General features: G+C 45.2%; 1 protein-coding gene, 1 long non-coding RNA gene and 2 pseudogenes across 3 annotated transcripts; 3 read left to right on the forward strand and 1 right to left on the reverse strand.

Annotated features, from left to right (window-relative positions):
• The first annotated feature begins 6,335 nt into the window (after positions 1-6,335).
• On the forward strand, positions 6,336-8,548 carry LOC147439045 (uncharacterized). 2 transcript variants are annotated; one of them, XR_015184544.1, is made up of 2 exons: positions 6,336-8,019; positions 8,092-8,548. It is a non-coding gene; the product is annotated as an uncharacterized LOC147439045 (long non-coding RNA). The 2 variants fall into 2 exon arrangements; XR_015184543.1 differs by having other exon boundaries at positions 7,864-8,019; positions 8,138-8,548.
• A 2,522-nt stretch (positions 8,549-11,070) lies between these two features.
• On the reverse strand, positions 11,071-11,615 carry LOC147439046 (uncharacterized; annotated as a pseudogene).
• Positions 11,616-13,313: 1,698 nt separating this feature from the next.
• Positions 13,314-14,875, forward strand: LOC147439047 (uncharacterized; annotated as a pseudogene).
• A 1,655-nt stretch (positions 14,876-16,530) lies between these two features.
• Positions 16,531-19,869, forward strand: LOC147439048 (uncharacterized). Its single transcript, XM_086483960.1, has 2 exons — positions 16,531-17,527; positions 19,790-19,869. Exons 1-2 carry the CDS (start codon positions 16,531-16,533, stop codon positions 19,867-19,869), a joined length of 1,077 nt encoding a protein of 358 aa, XP_086340086.1.
• The last annotated feature ends 39 nt before the right edge of the window (positions 19,870-19,908 follow it).

Consider the following 19,908-nt stretch of genomic DNA (forward strand, 5'->3'; position numbering starts at 1 on the left):
TCTGCCATTGTTGCATGCTTCTTTGCAAGACCACCTAGTGGCAAATAGAGGTCCTTCTGGTAGAGATAGTCTTCAATCTGCATCTTCCAATGTTGGTAGTTTTTTCCGTTGAACTTCTCAATCTTGAGCTTCCCTTCCTCCGCCATAACTCCCACTCAATTCAAGGAATTCTTTCCTTGAGATAATTTAGCTACGAGCAAACCTTGCTCTGATACCAGTTGTTAGGAAATAAGACGTAGCTAAATAGATAATTGAGTAGATTACTTAATGGAGAGAGACAGATTTATATACACGAGATTATAGAGTAGAGAGAGAGAGAGTACACACGATATACGTGGTTCACCCAATGTGGGCTACGTCCACGGGAAAGCAGCCACTCAATGGCTTTAGTACTTCAAAACAAGAAGTAGTTTACAAAGGGATTATACCCTTAATGGAGCTCCCGCCTTGCTTCACTCTCACCACCTCACACTCACCTTGTTGCATCAACTTCACACTATGAAATGTGTGTAGAAATGGCCTCCTTTTATAGGCCAAAAGGGCTGCCCTCTCTTATGAGAGACAACCATGTGTAGCCGCCCTTGTGCAAATAAGTCCAAATCGGACCCTCCAATCCGCCCATGTGTGGCCGCCCTTGAGAAGACAAGTCCGCTTTTGAATTTGGCCACCGGCCATTGACTTCCGACCACCGGCCATCGGCCATTGACTACCGGCCACCGGCCAACCGACCGGTTGTTTTCCGACCACTTTCCGGCCGTTGGCCGGCCATAATATTCTGGCGAAAAAAAAAGTCTCGGGGGTCTCCGCCCCCAAGGCCTTTAAAGTTGCCCATGATTCTTGTCCGTGAAAATTTTGGTTTTCGGTGAGTGATTTTCCTTCACGCACTATGGCTTCTCCTCATAATGGGGACCTTACAAATGTGCGCTTTTACCACAGAAAATTACAAGTTTAAATCAGGCTCCATACTTAACACGATACACGTAGACATGTGCCACCCAAGCATTGCATACTCACTTTCAAGGACAAAGATGAGCGTATGAAGTTGCTATGTCAATCTCGACTTCTCAAGGGAAAAAAGCTTTGGATTGTTGAAGAATTGACCATGAATCAACTCAAGAGTAAAGTGAGCAAGCTCAAGAAGATGCATGAAGCACGTAAGCAAGGCAAATGGGCAGTCTACCGAGGTGGCAAAGTGATCATTCAGGAGTTTCAAAATCCCAAACCGGCTCTCCCCTCAGCCTTCTTAGGTTTTTGTTCTCCCTTTTCCCCTACTCTACCCTCTTGATGGACCCTCAATCCCTAACTGATATGTATCATCCCGACTGGGAAGGAATTGTTGTAATGTTGTGCTTTTTGGTCCCATGGGTCATATATGACCTCCGTGGATGATAATTCAATCTCTCTCTCTCTCTCTCTCTCTCTCTCTCACACACACACACACACACACACACACACACACACACACATTTATGCTTTGGCCAACAATCTGAGCTCACATTAATGCACTACTATACTGATGTTGATGATAGGGTGTTGCACAGGGTAGTGGAGTATACTATTGCCTACCCTCCATATTACAAACGATTGTATGAGACAAAGGCAATGCAACTAAAAATGATGGCTTTGGCAAGGTATTGCAATGTTGCAACATCTATTGCTAAAATTAGGACAATATAATCAATTTTCTATATACATTACTAGAGTTTCTAAGTTTCTAGAATATTTTTTATATTAGCAAGGGTGATTGTGCATTGTGTGCTGTGAGTCACAAAGAAAGTGTAATAGAGCACGACTCAGCCAGTTCTTTGGCAAGTGAAAGATCTTGGAAATTCTTAAACCCTCTCTACTGCAACGCTACTCCCAGCCTCGGTAGATGGTTTGAGATTTTTATGTTGGCCCACCTTTGATACTTGCAATGGCAAGGAGCTAGAAGCCATACCTGCAATAGCATGGACTCGGTGGCCACCGCCATAGTAAACAAAGCCTAGCAATTGCCATACCCTATAACATGATGGAGGGCAACTATTATAGGGAACAACTAGCCCATGGCCTTGCCCACTCCCACCCTATTCCGTTTTTTACGAGCCCGTGCCCGCCTCTATGCTTGACTTCTCTCTCTCTCTCTCTCTCTCTCTCTCTCTCTCTCTCTCTCTCTCTCACACACACACACACACGCACACACACACACACACATTTATGCTTTAGTGATGGCCAAATATCTGAGCTCACTTTAATGCATTGTTATACCGATGTTGATAATAGGATGTTGCATAGGGTAGTGGAGTGCACTATTGTCTACCTTCCATATTACAAACAATCGTACGACAAAGGAAATGCAACTAAGAATGATGGCTTTGGCAAGATATTACATCTATTGCTAAAATTAGGACAATTTTCGATATACACTACTAGGGTTTCTAAGTTTTGAGATTTTTTTTTTTAATATAAGCAAGCTTAAACCCTGTCCCCTCCTCTCATGATTCTTGCTCATTTGCCTCCATTAATCTAGCTCCCTTCGCTTCATAGCTCTTCTGCTCCTACCATCAATCTCTAGCTACTTATAAAATACTATGAGATTGTTCCTCCCACCTTAACTCAGGGTCATCCTCCCTCGCCTTGAGTCATCAATATGATAGTCTATAAAGGCTGATAGGAGGAGCCAACAATGAGAAACGAGTGGCTGCTACCAAGTAATCTCTCCTCTCTCTCTCTCTCTCTCTATTGTGGGCCGATAAGCATGTTTCAAGGATTAGATGGCCCAAGGTTGCAACATGAAACACCTGCACCTACATCAACATCAATCCAATAGCATATTCGGGTGCAATTCCACTCCAGATGTCTATAGATGGGTTGATATTCTCTTGTTGCCTCTCTCTCTCTCTCTCTCTCTCTCTCTCTCTCTCTCCCCCTCTCTCTCTCTCTCTCTCTCTCTCTCTCTCTCTCTCTCTCTCTCTCTCTTTTGTGGGTCGATAAGCATGTTTCAAGGATCAGATGGCCCAAGGTTGCAACATGAAACACCTGCACCTACATCAACATCGATCCAATAGCATATTCGGGTGCAATTCCACTCCAGATGTCTATAGATGGGTCGATATTATCTTGTTGCCCCACTTTTGATACTTGAAAACAACAAGGAGTTGGCAATCATACCTGCAACATCATGGAGTCGGCGATCGTTGCCATCGTAAACAATGCATAGCAACTGCCATACATGCAACATGATGGAGGGCAGCTATAGGGAACATGCAGCCCGTGGCCTTGCCAACTCCCATTTCGTTTTGTTTCTAACGAGCCCGTGCCCACCTCTCTCTCTCTCTCTCTCTCTCTCTCTCTCTCTCTCTCTCTCAATGAGGCCAATTTTGTCATTTATGAGTATAGCCCTCAAAAGAGGTATTTCCATCCAAGAAAGTATTTTCATCTTGGGTAGATCTAGATTTCCCTGCCATTCACCTCAATAATTACTAATGATATTGAAATCCCTAGAAATGGCATCTATAAGATCTTATAATGGCGAAGGATTTCCCTGTAAGCACAAGTTGCACACAAAGGGAGGAGCAAGAGCTTGAAAGGGTCAATAAGCAAGAGTCAGAGCTTTCATTACTTTGATAGCTTTTTTGTCGTCTTTGCTCTATCGGAGGTGGAGGGAGTCCCACTCGTATACTTAACGATAGTGAGCCGTCAAAAAACAACCACCATTCGCCACATGTTCCTCTCTCTCTCTCTCTCTCTCTCTCTCACACACACACACACACACACACACACACACACACACACAATGAGGCCAATTTTGTCGTTTATGAGTGTAGCCCTCAAAAGAGGTATTCCATCCAAGAAAGTATTTTCATCTTGTGCAGATCTAGATTTCCCTGCCATTCACCTCAATAATTACTAACTATATTGAAATCGCTAGAAATGGCATCTATAAGATCTTATAATGGCGAAGGATTTCCCTGTAAGCACAAGTTGCACACAAAGGGAGGAGCAAGAGCTTGAAAGGGTCAATAAGCAAGAGTCAGAGCTTTCATTACTTTGATAGCTTTTTTGTTGTCTTTGATCTATCGGAGGTGGAGGGAGTCTCACTCGTATACTTAACGATAGTGAGCCGTCAAAAAACAACCACCATTCACCACATGTTCCTCTCTCTCTCTCTCTCTCTCTCTCTCTCTCTCTCTCTCTCATATCACTACTTGACACGGGATATTGAATGAAGTGCAAGCGGTGGGATCGACAACGCTGAAGTGAAGCACGTTTCCCGCAAAGCTCGAACGCTGTCCGATTTGTCCTTGTCTACTTTTTTTGTTCGTGTTTATTTTTTCCCTTGTCCGAGTTCACTTTATAAGGGCGTGGCTTGGCTTTGGGAAGAAGCAATCCCATGCGGGCACGTGATTAGAGGGTCAGGCTGCCAAGCGTGAGGTTCCCGGATTCGAGTCTTTGACGGGAGTGGAGGTGAGTCAACGCAACGACTTTTTTTTCAACCATCTGCCCTCCTCCTAGATTCCCACAAAAACTCTGTAACCGTCGATCCCACCACCCCAGGGTCATTAAGATCCCATATTAGGGCGCGTCCACATGATTGGGGTTCGATCCCGGCCGCTCGTAAGCAATTTTGACCCATAGTCTTCAGCGAAAATTTGGAGGTGGGGGTAGAAGACGAGGTTTGCCCACTCTGTCAATTTCGGCAGATTTGGGTCTTGCAAACTTTGTTTGCTAACACTCGCAAGCGGAGGTGGAAAGACGCCTGTGTGTGAAATTGCTCTTACATAGTCTCGATGTCCCCCCCCCCCCCCCCCCCCCCCCGTCCGCGGGAGGTGTTACACACTCCTTGAAAATACAAAAACTCAATGCCAAGAAAATAGTTTTATTTACTTGGTGAGCCAAAGGCTCTCTTTCTCCCCACCTGTCACGCAAAAAAACAACACATAAAAAAAAGGTCGCATTCACGCGTGAAAAGCGTTGTTATACAAAAAGCATTGTGCGCTACTATACAAAAAAAGCATCGTGACCACATATCTTCAATTGGCTATTTTGAAGTTTTTATCAAAAATTGTGAAGAATATAAGCTTGTGGCTTGCACAAAATAGCCTCAACTTTTTTGAAAGTGGATCATGCCAATCATAACAATAACCTGGTTTGAATCATGAATGCCATAGAGTTCATGAGGGGATAGTTACTTGAAGAATACAGCACATCTTAAAAGTGCATCTTATTTAATGCTAGACTGAATTATGTTTAAGAATGTAAGCAGAAGCCTAGTGAAGGCGCTATTACAAGGGTCAGACCTGATGGGCGGAGCGATGTAACAAAGATAGCGTGAATCCAGTGTGTGAGGCTCAGTGCAACATCAATTAAAGAAAGGAAGCAGAGCACGTTTTCATAAGATCGACGAGCAACAAAAGAAAGGAAACAACAAGATAAGGAAAAAGGAGGGGGCCGCTTGGCATAATCTAGGCCATTTCCCTCAATCCAAATTGTACAACCAAGGACCCTCACGCTAGCTTACTCATCAGAAGGCGACTAAGTAGTATTTTACCAATTCTTTTCAAGATCACATAGCGGTGACGATGCATCAGACAATGGCTAAGTAGTGTTTTACCAATGCTTTTCAAGATTGCTTGTCACCACGGTGCACTGCAAACAGAAGTGGTAGCAAAGGTGATGACGAGTTTGCCTTCTGTCAGGTAGCTCTTGCAACAAAAGTGGTAGCAAAGATGATGCGGAGTTTGCCTACTGTGGTTTCTTATGTCAAAAGATAACCCCTGGTAGAGCTATTCATGACAGCTAGTATCGTGATGGTGTATGGCAAGGCAAGGGAGAGAAATCATGTGTGTAGCAACGACCAAATGGAGAGATAGTACCGCTACCTCCTTCTGCTGTCTACAGCTCTTCTCCAACATTCTTGCACAGTCCTTGTTGAACATTGCCACCCTTGCAAGCTTTTGAAGTCACCTGATGGTGTTTGAGATAATTTTTACAGGAGAAACTTGTCATATTGAAGTCAACAAGAGTCATTGCAACATCACCTAGTGCCTTCAGCTGTATTTTTTATAGTACTGAGGGAGATCAACAATCTGTTGTGACTAACATGTCCAACATAACATCAGTGTCAAACAAGGCGAGTGAATTTTCTCGAGAAAGGGATACAATTAGCAACGACATGGGCAATGTCTAAGCACCTCTCAGAGGTTCTATGAGAAATAAAAAAAAATTGACTACACCTGGAATTGGAGTGATAAATACACATACATTTCATTTTTAAAAGTTCGTCAGGCCCTGAAATTGGACCTTGCTATAGACATCTACAAAGGTAATTAGTCATTATATAGACAATCCTTTTTTGAAAATTCATCAATGCGCTTTATACTCTGTTTACTTGAGTCCTGTAAGGGTCTGTAGCAATAATGCCCACCAACCAGGACTAGTTTTAGGGTCATCATTGTGGTTTTCAGGGACTATAGAATTGGTGCCTCTCCTACGCAGTTACCCTCAAGCAGACCCCTCTCTGTCTCTTTCTGACACACACACACACACACACACACACACACAGAGGCGCACACGCTGGCTATGGCGTTCTAGTTGCTCTTTCTAGTGAATCTGCGTAGAAGCGGCGGCCGATTCCAAGGGCCCTCCTTGTTTGGCAGAGAAGTCCTATTTCACCCGGCCCATATAACTTCCGAAGAGCAGAGTGCCAATCGAAACGGAAAAGATGCTGGCTACATCTCTTCTGCACGTGACTCTGCCGCACATGTGCCCTGAACACACTGCTACTTACACACATTTTCCATGTTTACGTAGCAGAATATTGCCTCGCCAAGACCATGACAGGCCTTGTTGATAGCTGTAATGGTCCGTTTAAAAGGCAGAGATGAGACATGGAGGGTTGTACTGAAGGGATGCTGTGCGCTCATCAAAGCCTGCCTCAATCCATACCCTCACATTCTCTTCCATTGAAAGCTCTCGTTTTGTCTCTTGCTGTGGTTTAGAGACAATGAGATTTCATTCTCCGTTTTGAAGTAAATTTTGTGTTGAATGACTCTCTTGTATATGGAAGCCGAATGAATCTGATGCTATTCTATTGTCTCTATGAGCTAGTATGAGATAGTCTGGTCTGTGATTGGTCATAAATGGGATCCTCTTATTTCTAGTACAGGTTGTCCGCCAGAGCAAAAACCCTAAACCAAGCGACGGACATCAGGAAGGAAGGCTGCATGCAAATACATACTTGATAAATTTTGAACCCTCGATGGGGACGCCGTTGGCTCAGGCCTTCATAGCTGTGCTAGTATGACTGGCCTTAGTTGTGAGCCACCTCTTGAATAGGGTAATATCTCAGGCAGTGCGTTCGAAAAATGTTTTATTCAGCCATCCTTGTGTGATAGAGGCCTTGCCGCTTTACCCATGGTTCGGATTGCTCGGAACGATGACGGATTTTGATGATTTGGCCAAAGGTCAATTCGCTGAGAAAGATGCATGCCATTTTCGAGCTCATCAAAGATGTGGGCAGCCCCTTAGCCTTGGAATAGGCTAGGACAAAGTCTATCCACTTCAGGTCTTTTACCTACGAACCTGACGAAGTTCTAGTTGTAATGTGGGGTGAGACGGGCTTTCGTCTTCAAGGAATAGAAGCCTTCTCCTTCTCTGTGCAATCTCTTGATTTGTTATTCATGGATCCGTAGTTTTGCTTTTGATTCACCTGGATGTTGAATGTGAATGAGAGTAAAGTGAGAGGTGGAAATTTCGCATTGGCAATGTTGAAAGGTTGCACAGACTTTTTGGCCTGCAGAAGGGCATAGGGTTTTAGCTGCAAAATTGTTGCAAACTCTAGGCCGTCCGGTGGTTTGTTGGATGGTTGCCACGTGTCACAAGGCTTCTAGGGTTGTTTTATTAAGTTTCATTTGACGTATGTTGAACTCCTTTTCGTGCTGCTCTTGGTGGGTCTCGGTCCTTTTTGCTCTCCTCCTGCCAGAGGATGAGGCGCGCGCCAGCAGGTGCTGTCCTTGCGAGAAGACGGCTGCACAACAGGTATTTGTCCTGCCAGAGCACCTAGCGTTGTTCTATACGCAGCTTCCTTGTTTAATGCCGCGGGTTTTCAAGGTTATGGAAGGTGACTGCATTCAAGGGGGTTGCTCTACATGCTCAGGTGGCGAGGACGTGGCAGCAAGAGCTTTTTCATGCGTTGTTCTGCTCGTTTAATGCCGCAGGCGGGCTTCTCAAGGTCGTTGAAGGCGATCGTGCAGGCTGAGGTTATGAGCACTGATTGTGTTGCTCTTCGTGGTTCAGTACACGTGTTGAATGGAGCACGAGACATGTAATTTCCATGTACTTATTGTAGCCTATATGACAGGCCAGAAAGGGCAGAAAAATGCTTTGTAATAGGTTCTTGTTTCGGGTGGTTATCATTATATTGTGTCATGGCAGCAAGTATGAGGATTTGTTTTGATGTATGAGCTTTTGAGCTACATTATCTAGTGGAAGATTCTTTGTCTGTCCTGCTTTGTACAAGCTTTTGAGCTACATTATCTAGTGGAAGATTCTCTCTCTGTTTTGCCTTTGCACATGTGTCCTCAAGTCTCAATCATTGTTCTCATGTTTGAGCTTTCACCTATCTCTTGCTATTCAATTTGTATGTGCTTATATGTTGTAATTGCAAATTTAAGTCAGTCAAGGAGTTGAAAGTCTGTTGTAGATTGGTTTGAGGGTTTGTTTCTTGCGTCTTAAAGTAGTTGCATCGACATTTCTTTGGAGATCCTCTTTATCATGGCATTTGATGATGTAATTGTCGGTGGCGGTGAAGGGAGTGCAAGCAATGCCTCATCCATCGACGGTGAGAGCATGGACTGCTCTGGAGGCTTGCTTTTCTGTCTCGTGTGTTGGTGTTGTTTTACGTTGTTGGTCTTGGTTTTTTCGTGCTTGCGAGTGATGCAGTTGAAAAAGTTTGTTGTGCTTGTGTTGTTCTCCCGATCTTGCTGCTTGCTTTTTGTTATGCTTGGAAGTGGTGTATTCGTGATGGTGGTCACGTGTTTGGGTCCACAAAAGTGCAACAGCAGGGCTGAGGGTGCATGGGCCCTTGCTCACAATATCAACAGGTCATCCTACAAGGGGTTGGACCCTCATTACCCCAGCGTGGGATTGTCATCAGACCGCGAGTTGCTCTGTGTGGAGTCGCGAGCAACCATCAGGCAGTCACTCACCCAGGAGCTGGGAGCAGCCTGAGCTCTATTCACTTGTGTGTCTCAGCGCCCGCATACGGGTTTTGGCGATCTATTTCAGATGCCTGCAGTGGGCTGTGGTATTGTACCATTGCGCCCAGGTCACGGTTGTTTTGCTCAGTCGCCTAGACTCTGCAAGGTGAGGGTGATTAACTCTCTTTGAGTTTGTGGACATAGACAGCATGCCTTTTTGATTTAGGGGTTGTCTCCTTCTTTTGGCATGTATTCTGGTTGCGGAGCTCTGTCGAGCTAGGCATCTCCTGGACGTGTTCGGCTTACGCTTTGAGACTCGGAGTTGGCTCCGAGGTCCGAGGGATTGTGGATCCCTCTCTCTATTTTGGTACTTGGCTATCATTCAGATGTTGCCGACCATTATAGACCCGGCCATAGTTTTGCTCTCGGGCTCGAGAAGCCCTCGTGTGTTGATCATTGTTGGAGTATTGTGGGTTCCCCGTTGTATCAGACCAGGGGCCCTAACGTGTCTTCACCTTCAGTAGGCCCTGCTCAATCCCATCGAGTACCCCGCTAGGGGGCTCCTTATCAACAAACCTAGGTATTCCTAATTGCCATCCATGACTTCGATGGCTTCGATGGCTGTCGCGTTCAACGTTGCTCCCCGTGAGCATAAGGTCGCAATACAACAACAACACGAGCATCACAACAAATCTCCTCCTTGCATTTTGCCTGGCTCTCCAGCTCAAGCTCCACTTGTCCGTGCCATCTTGACCATCGAGGAGATCGTCCGCTATACTGCAGGACGTCTCAGGTAAAGGGACAGCGAGCCCTTTGGTTGCATCATGTATGGCCAGTCAAGCCAGGCTTGGGGGCTCAATGTCCTAAAAAAAAATTCAGTCCAAACTTTGCTCCATGCTTGCCATTCAATCGACAGTTCTCCCGTGTATCAAGTGAGTACAATGATTACGACTAGGACACCAGTTCCTACTAACCACCGCTCATCTTCCCAAACCATCTCGATACATGCTTGGCCGTCCGTTGATTTGCGGGATGCCTCAGTCGAGGGGAGTTTGAACCCTCCAACTGCACCATATTTGGTCCGTCAAACCAGGTCTGAAAATCCAAGCTCTTAATGGCCAGGATTTGTGAATACTTCACGAACGGGCACCTTGTCCCGAGTGACAAATCCGGAAAGTGGTGGTCATTACATCTTCATCGAAGTACAATTGCACGCTCACCATAATCTGCCCCTGCCTGCCAAGGTGCATGCCCGTTGAGAACAACCCCAAAGGTGTTGCCTCCAGTTTCTTTAACTCTGTATACACCCCACTCGATGACTCTCTGTCTTTGCTAATCATAGCACTAGCATCATGCACACAAAAGGCTGTCTCGTATCCCACAACCCCAATTTTTTATGTTCTGGTTATACCTTTTCTGACCCGTCTCTACTTGTAACAGCTCACAAACCTCAATAAGCCCCGCCTCGGGCATCAGTCCTTCATTAGCTTTTGACTTATGCATGTCTATGCATGCTCGCATTTCCCTATCGCCTGAGGGGAGTGAATCAATAGGCTCCACCCGACGCTCTTTATGATCATCCTCACTTGAGTAACTCCCAATCTTGCCACCTGGCTCGGAGGCCTCCATATGCGTTGCCTCTCAAGCAGAAGCTCATGATGCTATGCATTGTATGAAAAACATTGAGCGACTCCGTTTTCTTGCATGAGAAACTTTCTAAATCTTCTTGTGTATGTAACTTTACGAGTGTGTTGCTTGCATGATGTTTTTTACGTCCTCTTTGCTTTGCTCAACTAGTCAATGTTATGGTTAATTGGATGCTTCCTTTTCTTTTCCTCTTGCAGAGTTGCGTAGGTTCGTTGAGTCTCCTCCATGTCCTGCAGGCAAACGTTCATCGCATTTGGTAGTGTCGAGCTCTGTCGGGTTGTCCCCCAATCTGGGCTTCGAGGAAATCGCAGTTGGGAAGAGGTGTAGGTGTGCCTTGCTTCAAGGAAGCCCTACTATCGATCTCGTTGGCAGTGCAAGTATGGCCAGTGTGCACAATCATTCTTTGTGGAACAGGCTTGACGTGTCTACGATGTTCTTCGCTACAATGCATTCTTGAGTGTTGAGTTGCGTTAAGATGGTGCTTTGCTTTTTTTTTGCAGGCAAAGGATACTCTCCACTAGGGGAGGAGTGCGCATAAGCACCGTCTTCGTCTCAACAACTTCCTTGCCCAACTCACGAATTAGGCAAAGCTGCAGCCTCATTTTCTGAAGTTGGCCAATCTTCAGCTGCTCACAATGTCTTGGACATCGGCAAGCTACCGAACAAAGGGAAAAGCTTGTTAGTCAAGGAAACATTGCCGCTATTCATGATTAGCGATATAGATGAGGATAGTAAACCTTTCTCCATAGAGGGAAAAATCTTGAATTGGTATGGCACATACCGTTCCATCTCCCCTGGGCAAAAGAAAAATGCACGTTATTTCAAGTTTCGACATCGTCGATGTCGATTGCATTGACACGATCACGGTCGTCATTGTGGATCCCTTCATTGAGACCTACACCAAGGAGCTCAAGATCGACTTGTTCGTCAGGATTGATTGTCCTCTTGTGAGGGCTAAAAACCATTATGATGCTGGGTCAGCTTTGTTCTCCTTGCATGTCGGTGCGTCGACAACCATTCGACCTTGTGACCCATTCCCTGTAGCTTTAGCTTTCTATCCTGACACCAAGATAAGCATATTTTTTTGCTGACGTTGCAATTTCCGAGTCTACTAGCCCACGTTCGTTCTTAGCGACACTGGCGTTTGTTGTCTTACAAAGTCGTAATTTCCATAAGAGAATTGGCACTACATTTAGGGATTTGATTGTTGCTGATGGTCCGACCCCAGACGACAAAGCAATTGTACGTATCAGAAGCATTGGCTTCAACGTTTCTTTCTTTCGATATTGACAAACCTTTTATCATATGTAGGTCAGATTTGTCAACTCTCGAAAGCATGACTATGATCGGGTCATAGCCCAGATGGCTAGGGAGGACATTGTTATGTTTGTGGCTAGGAATATTGGCCTCTTTGTTGGCAAGGTGCGGCACATTGTCTGTTCTGGACGTCACAACTTTGGTCCCCGTGCGAGGATAACACTTGAAGGAAGAATTGACCACAGCATTTCATAGACAGTGTGAGATTCTTGGCTACAATAGAGAGGTGACTTTGCATGCTTTGCACTTAACCGGATAAAGACATCTTTAGTGGTCTTTACACGTTTGTTTTTTTTTGTAGGTTGTGGGGACTTTGCGCTTTGTGAACTTCAATAGAGCTCTCTTGCATTCCCAGTGCTCAGTTTGTGACTCACCGAAGGTGAAGAAGGTTGAAGGCCGACTGTGTTGTTCTCTTTGCGATAAAGATCACGTCATCAACACGACTCTCAGGCTGGAGACACAGATCCGAAGCAACATTGACAGACGTGTTGTGGCGGTTCAAGTGTCAGGGTCTATGGTGGATCGTCTTTTGGGCTTGCCAAGGAGCTTCAAGGAGGTGTACATGGAGAGCATTCCAAAGACGAGGGATATTTTATCGACATCTGTTGTCGAGGGTGTGTTCAAATTGGCACAAATGGGTCTATGATATCTCACTCCTCTGTTGGAAACCTAGATGCTTTGAGAGCATGGATTTCCATAGCTTTTGGCCTTTCACCACGAATAATTATGCTTCCTTACCTAGACCCCTCTACAAATCGATGAACTAAATTTTGGCTTGTCTATTGTATATCGAGTTTCATAAGAAAATGGTATCTTGCTTTTGAGCTTTGTTGCCGTGGTGTCTCTCCATAACTCACTCTCTACTCTTCCTTCCTTTTCATCTTTTCAACCTTCCAAAGCACACTCTCTCTCTCTCTCTCTCTCTCTCTCACACACACACACACACACACAAACAAACACACAAGGCGACTTAATATTTACAATCTTTGTGTGTCTTTTCAATGACTCACTTGGCCAAACACGATGTCGATACCGTTTTCGCGGCTCAGTTTCCGAACAATTTAGACATCTTCCTTGCGCTACACCATCTCCAAAACTCAATAGGTGCACCGAATGACTTTAGATCAAATTTGCTCAACGACTTGTTTGAGAGCTTCTTGCTTGAAATACATGTTGTCCCGGCTGCACGCCTCTTCTTCCGTACTGACAGGGTCACTAGCGCAATGACAGCCACAAAATTCTCGTCTTTGTATCCAACATGCGCCAACTCACTTGCTCTTAGCCTCGACGTGTTAACGGCCTTCGCTCGCTTTGCGACTTGTAGGTTAAAAGTGTATTTGAAAAGAAATGGAAGCGTGAGAACAATCATCTTGGGGATGCCATCAAAACCATTTCTTGCAAAGGGCATTCTGCTTTCCGAAACAAGCAATGGCATCACATACCTTCCCACCTTCACAACGTGCTCAAGCCGTGCACGTGTTGGATGGAAAGAAGATGAGGTAGCCACTTTGCATAGGCTATGCTTGTTGCATGAGGGTTTGCCTGATGTTGAGGTGGTCCGCATGTTCCAAGCCAAGCACCCACACACGTTGCACACAACCCAGGTCGTGAAATGCAAGCTTTCATGCCTAAAGAACGAGAAGGACCTGGTCACTAGTGCTCAGATACGACGCACCCATGCCAGGTTGAGCAAGCCGATTAAGAGATACAACAAAAGCATCAAGGACAAGCCCATTACACCTTGTGGAAAATGTGGATGCTTGCTATTCCGACAGCAGCTAACACGTCAGCTTCTGTCTCCTATTGCGGAATCCACTTCAAGGAAGCGAAGATGCTATGGGGATGTGTACGTCTGTAGCCAGTGCAAGAAACACTTGACAAGCGATAGCAATCGTCTGTGGAGCTTGCAAGAGACATGGTTCAATCCAGCACTTCCCTTTGTGTCAGATCTAAACCCCGTAGAGACACGCTTGGTCTCCATTCGTATCCCCTTCGCCAAGATACGTGAAATGACGTACGATGGTCAATATGGGCTTAGAGGTAGCATTGTCAATGTGCTTGCCAACTTGGAGAAGAGCCAGGCTGTGCTGCCTCGCTTCATTGAGGATGAGGCTTCTGTCCTTGTGGGAATCAAACGGAGGCTCGAATACGATAGATGTTGCCTAAGCGATGTTGTGCGACCCTTGCTCACAATGTGTGCAACCACTACGCTATTGTCCACACCACTCTACACGAGAGAAGGTGTCACCATCAACGACAAGTGGCTTGCACACCTTTCTAGTCTAAGTATGCCTCCTACGAATACCCTTGACGCCAATGCGCATGATGTTGAGCTTGAGGATGAACAGACTGATGTCATGCTTCATGGGGTCACAAGTGCGGCAGAGGTTGTCGATTACAATGGCAAGATTCTTCATGTTGCACCTTGCGAGGGCAATTCACCGTTGAGCATCTTCATGGACGAGTATTGCGAAGAGTTGAGCTTCCCAACTCTTTTCTTCGGGTCCCCTAGAAGATATAGAGAAGCCGCAAGCAAAGATTATCAAACGACTGCAAAGTGGGAGCTCCTGAACGTTGATAGAAGATTCGCCCTGGAAATCGAGAGTTTATTTTTCAAGTCTATCAAAATCATGTCACAACAAGTTGCTTCCTCTGTTTGGGTGCGAATGCGCAAGGAAAAGCTAGCATGTACAACTTTGATTGCAAGGCAAGTTGTAGAGACACAAACATAGAGAGGCTTCTCAACTCAAGGTTAGGCTTCAGAGACTTCGAGGCACTCCGCACATCCCCCGACTACAAGGAAAAGATGAAAAAAAATGTCTTTGCAATGATCCAACAACTTGGACCGTCCACATTTTTTGTCACGTTCTCCTTCGCAGAGCGAAGATGGAAAGAGCTTCTGGCTGCACTAGAGAAGTTAGTCCCGCTAAGCCAAGAGCCCGAGGAGAGCCTGAGCTCATACCGTCGCCTCATTCGTGCCGATCCCATTACAACTGCTCGTTTCTACGTCAACAAGTTCAACGCAATGAAACGGTTGTTGCGGACTGATTCCTCCATATGTGGCAAAATACGAGATTTCTTTTTCATCACGGAGTTCCAAAGTCGCAGTAGCCAACATGATCGTGGTTTGTTGTGGCTAGAAAATGCTCCATCACTCACAACGCACTCAGATCAAGATATTGTAATGTTTGTAGATACCCACATTAGCACAGATGGATCCATCTTGCCCAATGACCTTTCTGAAGCTTACAAGCACAAGCACCATAAGACTTGCCAAAAGAAGAGCAAAAGTTTCCGTTTTGGATTTCCACGTTTCCCCATGCCATTCACAACTATTATCCAGCAAGGAATACTTGAGGCGAACATAGCTACACAAGGTAAGCTTTACTTGCAACAAGTTGGAAGACAACTCAACCAAATTGATGTACAAAATGTCCCCACATTTGAAGAATGGCTAGAACAAGTACAACTCTCCATGGAACAGTACTTGCTTGCATTGCAAGCAACTATCTCGGGACCCACTATTTTCCTCAAGCGCAAACCAAGCGATATATTCACGAACAACTTCAACAAGTCAATAGTTTCACTTGGAATGCAAACACAGATATACAATTCGTGCTAAACGCACATGGAGCTGTGAGCTATTGCACCTCATACATGACAAAAATGGACAATACATTAATAGGAGCAATCAAGGCACAGCTTAATCACTGTGTCGCAAACAATGCAACAACGTTGGAGAGACTACGAAAAGTTGGTAGCACAAAAACAACAGATTAGTTCACAACAAGCTGCTTACATATGTCTCTCGCTTCCATTGCATAACATAAATACTAATCCACCTGAAGAGCGTGCTCTCGTTCTCAAAAAAAAGAACACCTTGCAAAAAATGCACCCCGACACGACAGAAATCTTCTCTGCCTCCATCATTGACAAATATACCTCCAGACCACACTCGTTCTTTGCCATGTGCTTGGCCCAGTTCGCTTCCACAACCAAAAATCCCTCCAAGCCTGACACGTTGCTGTGGAGGGCATGCATCATACGATACGTCAGATACAATAAAGCCAAAGACCCTGACAACCACTACAGAGAACAATGCCTTCTCTTCTTGCCGTGGTCAAGCAATGAGAATTAGCACCTGCTTGAAGGTTCGTTTTGGATCGATGTCCACACTTCGAACATTGAGACAGTGAAAAACAATGAATCATAGTTCATTGTCGATACAGCTCCGCTCGACAGGTTCGCAACAGCCATCACAACCTCACGCAACACGAGAAGTGTAAGCTCCTTGAACGATTCCGACAATGCCAACGTGATGATCAACACCCCATCAAAGCAACCGACGAAGAAACTATTTGCTTTGTATTTTTCCAAACATATTGGCATGACCAATGAGGATTTCCATGTATCAATAAAGAAGCTAAACCCACAACAACGACTCATCCTCGATGATGTCATGCTCAAAAAACGCATAGCGCCGTCAGAAAAGATACATCTCTTCCTCATAGGTGGAGCACACACTGGAAAGACATTCACGTTGCTCTTGCTAGTCGAAGCCCTCATTCGTTTCTACACACATAAGTCACGCCACAATCCTGACTTTCCTAAGGCACTCTTAATGGCATATACAGGCAAGGCAACATTCAACATTGGTGGCACAACTATACACTCAGCTTTACATTTGTATTTGATAACTACGACACACACAAGCCTCGGAGTAGAAAAGCTAGATGCATTGTCCTTACTTTATCAAGACTTGGAGCTTGTAGTGTTTGATGAAGTCTCCTTGATAGGATCAAGTGTCTTCTCATTGGCTGACTCATGTCTTCGTGCCATCAAGAGAAAACACGATCAGCCTTTTGGTGGCCTTGACGTCATACTCTGTGGTGACCTCTGCCAAGCTAGCCCAGTCAAAGACTCTTGGATATTCACAAACAAGCAACCTCTTCTAGAGGCGGTTGCACCTTCGTACTGGCATGAATTCCCTAAGTGCTATGAACTAACGATGACAATGAGACAAACCGATGGACCGTTTATAGAGGTGCTCAACCGAATGAGAATTGGCTCGCACACCAGCAGCGACCTTGCATACATTAACAGCTCCTTCCACAGAGAGTTACCTGCTGACATAACCATATCACACCTATTCTACTCTAACAAGGCAAAGGATGAACGCAATGAAAAGGTCTTCGCACAATTGCCTGGTGAGCTACACATATTCAAAGCGATTGACAAGCGTGCCGCTTCTTGCAGCAAAACAATAGCAACTCCATTGGATGCCAGACAAACTGCAGGTCTCCAAGCAACATTGTGTCTGAAGCCAGGCCTAGTGGTCGAGCTATGCGCTGGAAATCTGGACATTCTCGATGGCCTCGTGAACGGTGCACAAGGCGTCTACAAGCTCTGCACTAAATTCTCCGACACGACATGCCTCTGGATTCATTTCACCAACCCTAGCATAGGGCAAAAACAAAGGTATGACCACCGTCATCTTCGCAACCCACTCACATTGCCTGGTTGGACGCCAATTCTCCGCATCGCACGCGAATTCCAAATCGGCAAGAACTACTTCAACACCCTCACACACAAGCAATTCCCAGTTCAGCTTGCCGCGGCCCGCACAATTCACCGATCACAAGGGCTTACACTCAACACATTGGCTTTCAGCCCCAAAGGAATTAGGTCTCACGGCCTCACATACACTGCTCTCACACGAATTCGTGACACTGCAAATCTATATTTGATAGAGAGCTTGCTACCCTGCAACATTCACACCGATGCATCTGTCCTCAAAGAACTCCACAGGTTGAGAACAGAAGCAGCTTATTCCCCCGTCCAGAAGCAGCTCCATCTCCACCAAGATACGCATTACATTGTGCAATCACTAAACGTTGTCTCCCTTGGAAAGCATGCAAACGATATCATCCACGACAAAAACCTGATGGCCTTCGACATCCTCTGCCTACAAGAGACTCGACAACATACGACAACCATTCCAGGCTTCCACAGCATATCCTCAACACAACTACACGGCATCTCCATTCTCCATAAAAACAACCTAATATCTACACAAATATGCATCTGCATAAATCAAACGCTTGAAATGATCCATGCAACTTTCCACTGCACCAACAAGTGCCTGGCGACAGTCATTTCACTCTACAGGGCACCGACATCATCGCTCCCACGGTTCCTGCATAGCATCTCCAATCTTCTTTGACTCAACCCGCACCATGCGGCCACTAATCATAATGGGAGATTTCAACATTGACGCACTTCAGGAAACCAGCACATATAGAACCCTTTCCAACCTCGTTCTCCAGCACGGTCTCCACCAATTGATACACCATCCAACCACAATACACAACTCTATGCTAGACCACGTATGGGTTAGCAATGACCTACCACAAACCACGTCTGGCACTAACTACAACTACTTGTCCGACCACTCCACTACATACCTCCTCATCGCCAAAAACTAACCTTCCCTTGCTTTCTGCAGGCCATTGTGAGTTCTCACCTTGTTTAGTTCTTTAGAGTTGCATGCAAAGGCTTGCTAAAAATCGGGGTGGCTAAAGAAAGATGTCCTTGCAAAATGACCTAAATTGGAAGGGTAAAAAAGAATTTAACTTATAGTTGAAAGACGAGACTCTCTCTCTCTCTCTCTCTCTCTCTCTCTCTCACACACACACACACACACACACACACACACACACATCATGTTTATGAATATTGTGGGAGCATGTCGCACCTTAACATTTTTTTAATGAGCCAAGCTATTTCTTCAATGGCTGGAGATTGGAATAGTTTCATTATTCTTGTTGGATAAGAGGAACCATCAATGGAAGAAGCTTGTATCTACTTCAACAGAGTACCAGATCCCTATATTTATCATTTGTTGCACATAACTCCCAAGAAACTTGGAGCACATAATCTGGACAAGGCCCATGTAGATGCTCTCTTTTTTTCATGAGGTGCATGCTAGATAAGCAACAATTTCTTCCAAACGTTCACTGGTTTTTTGTAATTTTTGTTATGTAGTGGTATGGGTGGATGCATGAATAGGTGGCCTGATTTCTATATGTTGGATAGTCTACTTGGTGGCTTCAAACGTGTTAGGGGGATGTCTACTTTGCCAAGACTCCTACTCACCCTACATTTTTGTCCATGAGACTCCAATCCTTACAATCATCCCTCTTAAGGTTAATCTCTTGGAGCCTAAAGGATCACTACCCCTAACTCAACTGGATATATATTACCCTCCATTTTGGGCTATATGTTGTTGAGTGCCCATGTGTCGATCTCAGAGCCTTAAGGATCACTACCCCTAGCTCAACCGGATATATGTCACCCTCCATTTTGGACTCGGTGTTGTTGAGTGCCCATGTGTTGATCTCAGAGCCCAAAGGATCACTACCCTAGCTCAACTGGGTATATGTCACCCTCCGTTTTGGGCGTGGTGTTGTTGAGTACCAATACGTTGATCTTCTTCCTTAGCTTCTTCTTTATCTTCATCTTCATTAGCTTTGTCCTTGTCCACTTCTGTTTGCTCATTCTCTGTCATGTTCAAAGTTCTTTCCTTCATCGGTGCCTTGTCCTCAATCTTGTTTGTTGTTGTTGTTGTTGTTGTGTGTGTGTTTTAGGCCATCAAAAAGGATTTATGGAGTTTAAGGTTTCCCCTAGCAATGCTACTTATATTACCAGCATTGGGGAAAAGCTGTGAAAACATGCTGCCAGGCTGATGAGGCGCCACAATGGCAGC

The sequence above is a fragment of the Adiantum capillus-veneris genome, chromosome 16, assembly GCF_014529385.1.
Source record: "Adiantum capillus-veneris isolate H3 chromosome 16, ASM1452938v2, whole genome shotgun sequence".
Taxonomy (NCBI): domain Eukaryota; kingdom Viridiplantae; phylum Streptophyta; class Polypodiopsida; order Polypodiales; family Pteridaceae; genus Adiantum; species Adiantum capillus-veneris.

Coding starts and splice junctions, on each gene's coding strand:
- LOC147439048 (XM_086483960.1), top strand. CDS start 16,531: ATGACCAATGAGGATTTCCATGTATCAATAAAGAAGCTAAACCCACAA. Junction 17,528..19,789: donor TCTCGATGGCCTCGTGAACG/GTGCACAAGGCG, acceptor TGTGTGTTTTAG/GCCATCAAAAAGGATTTATG.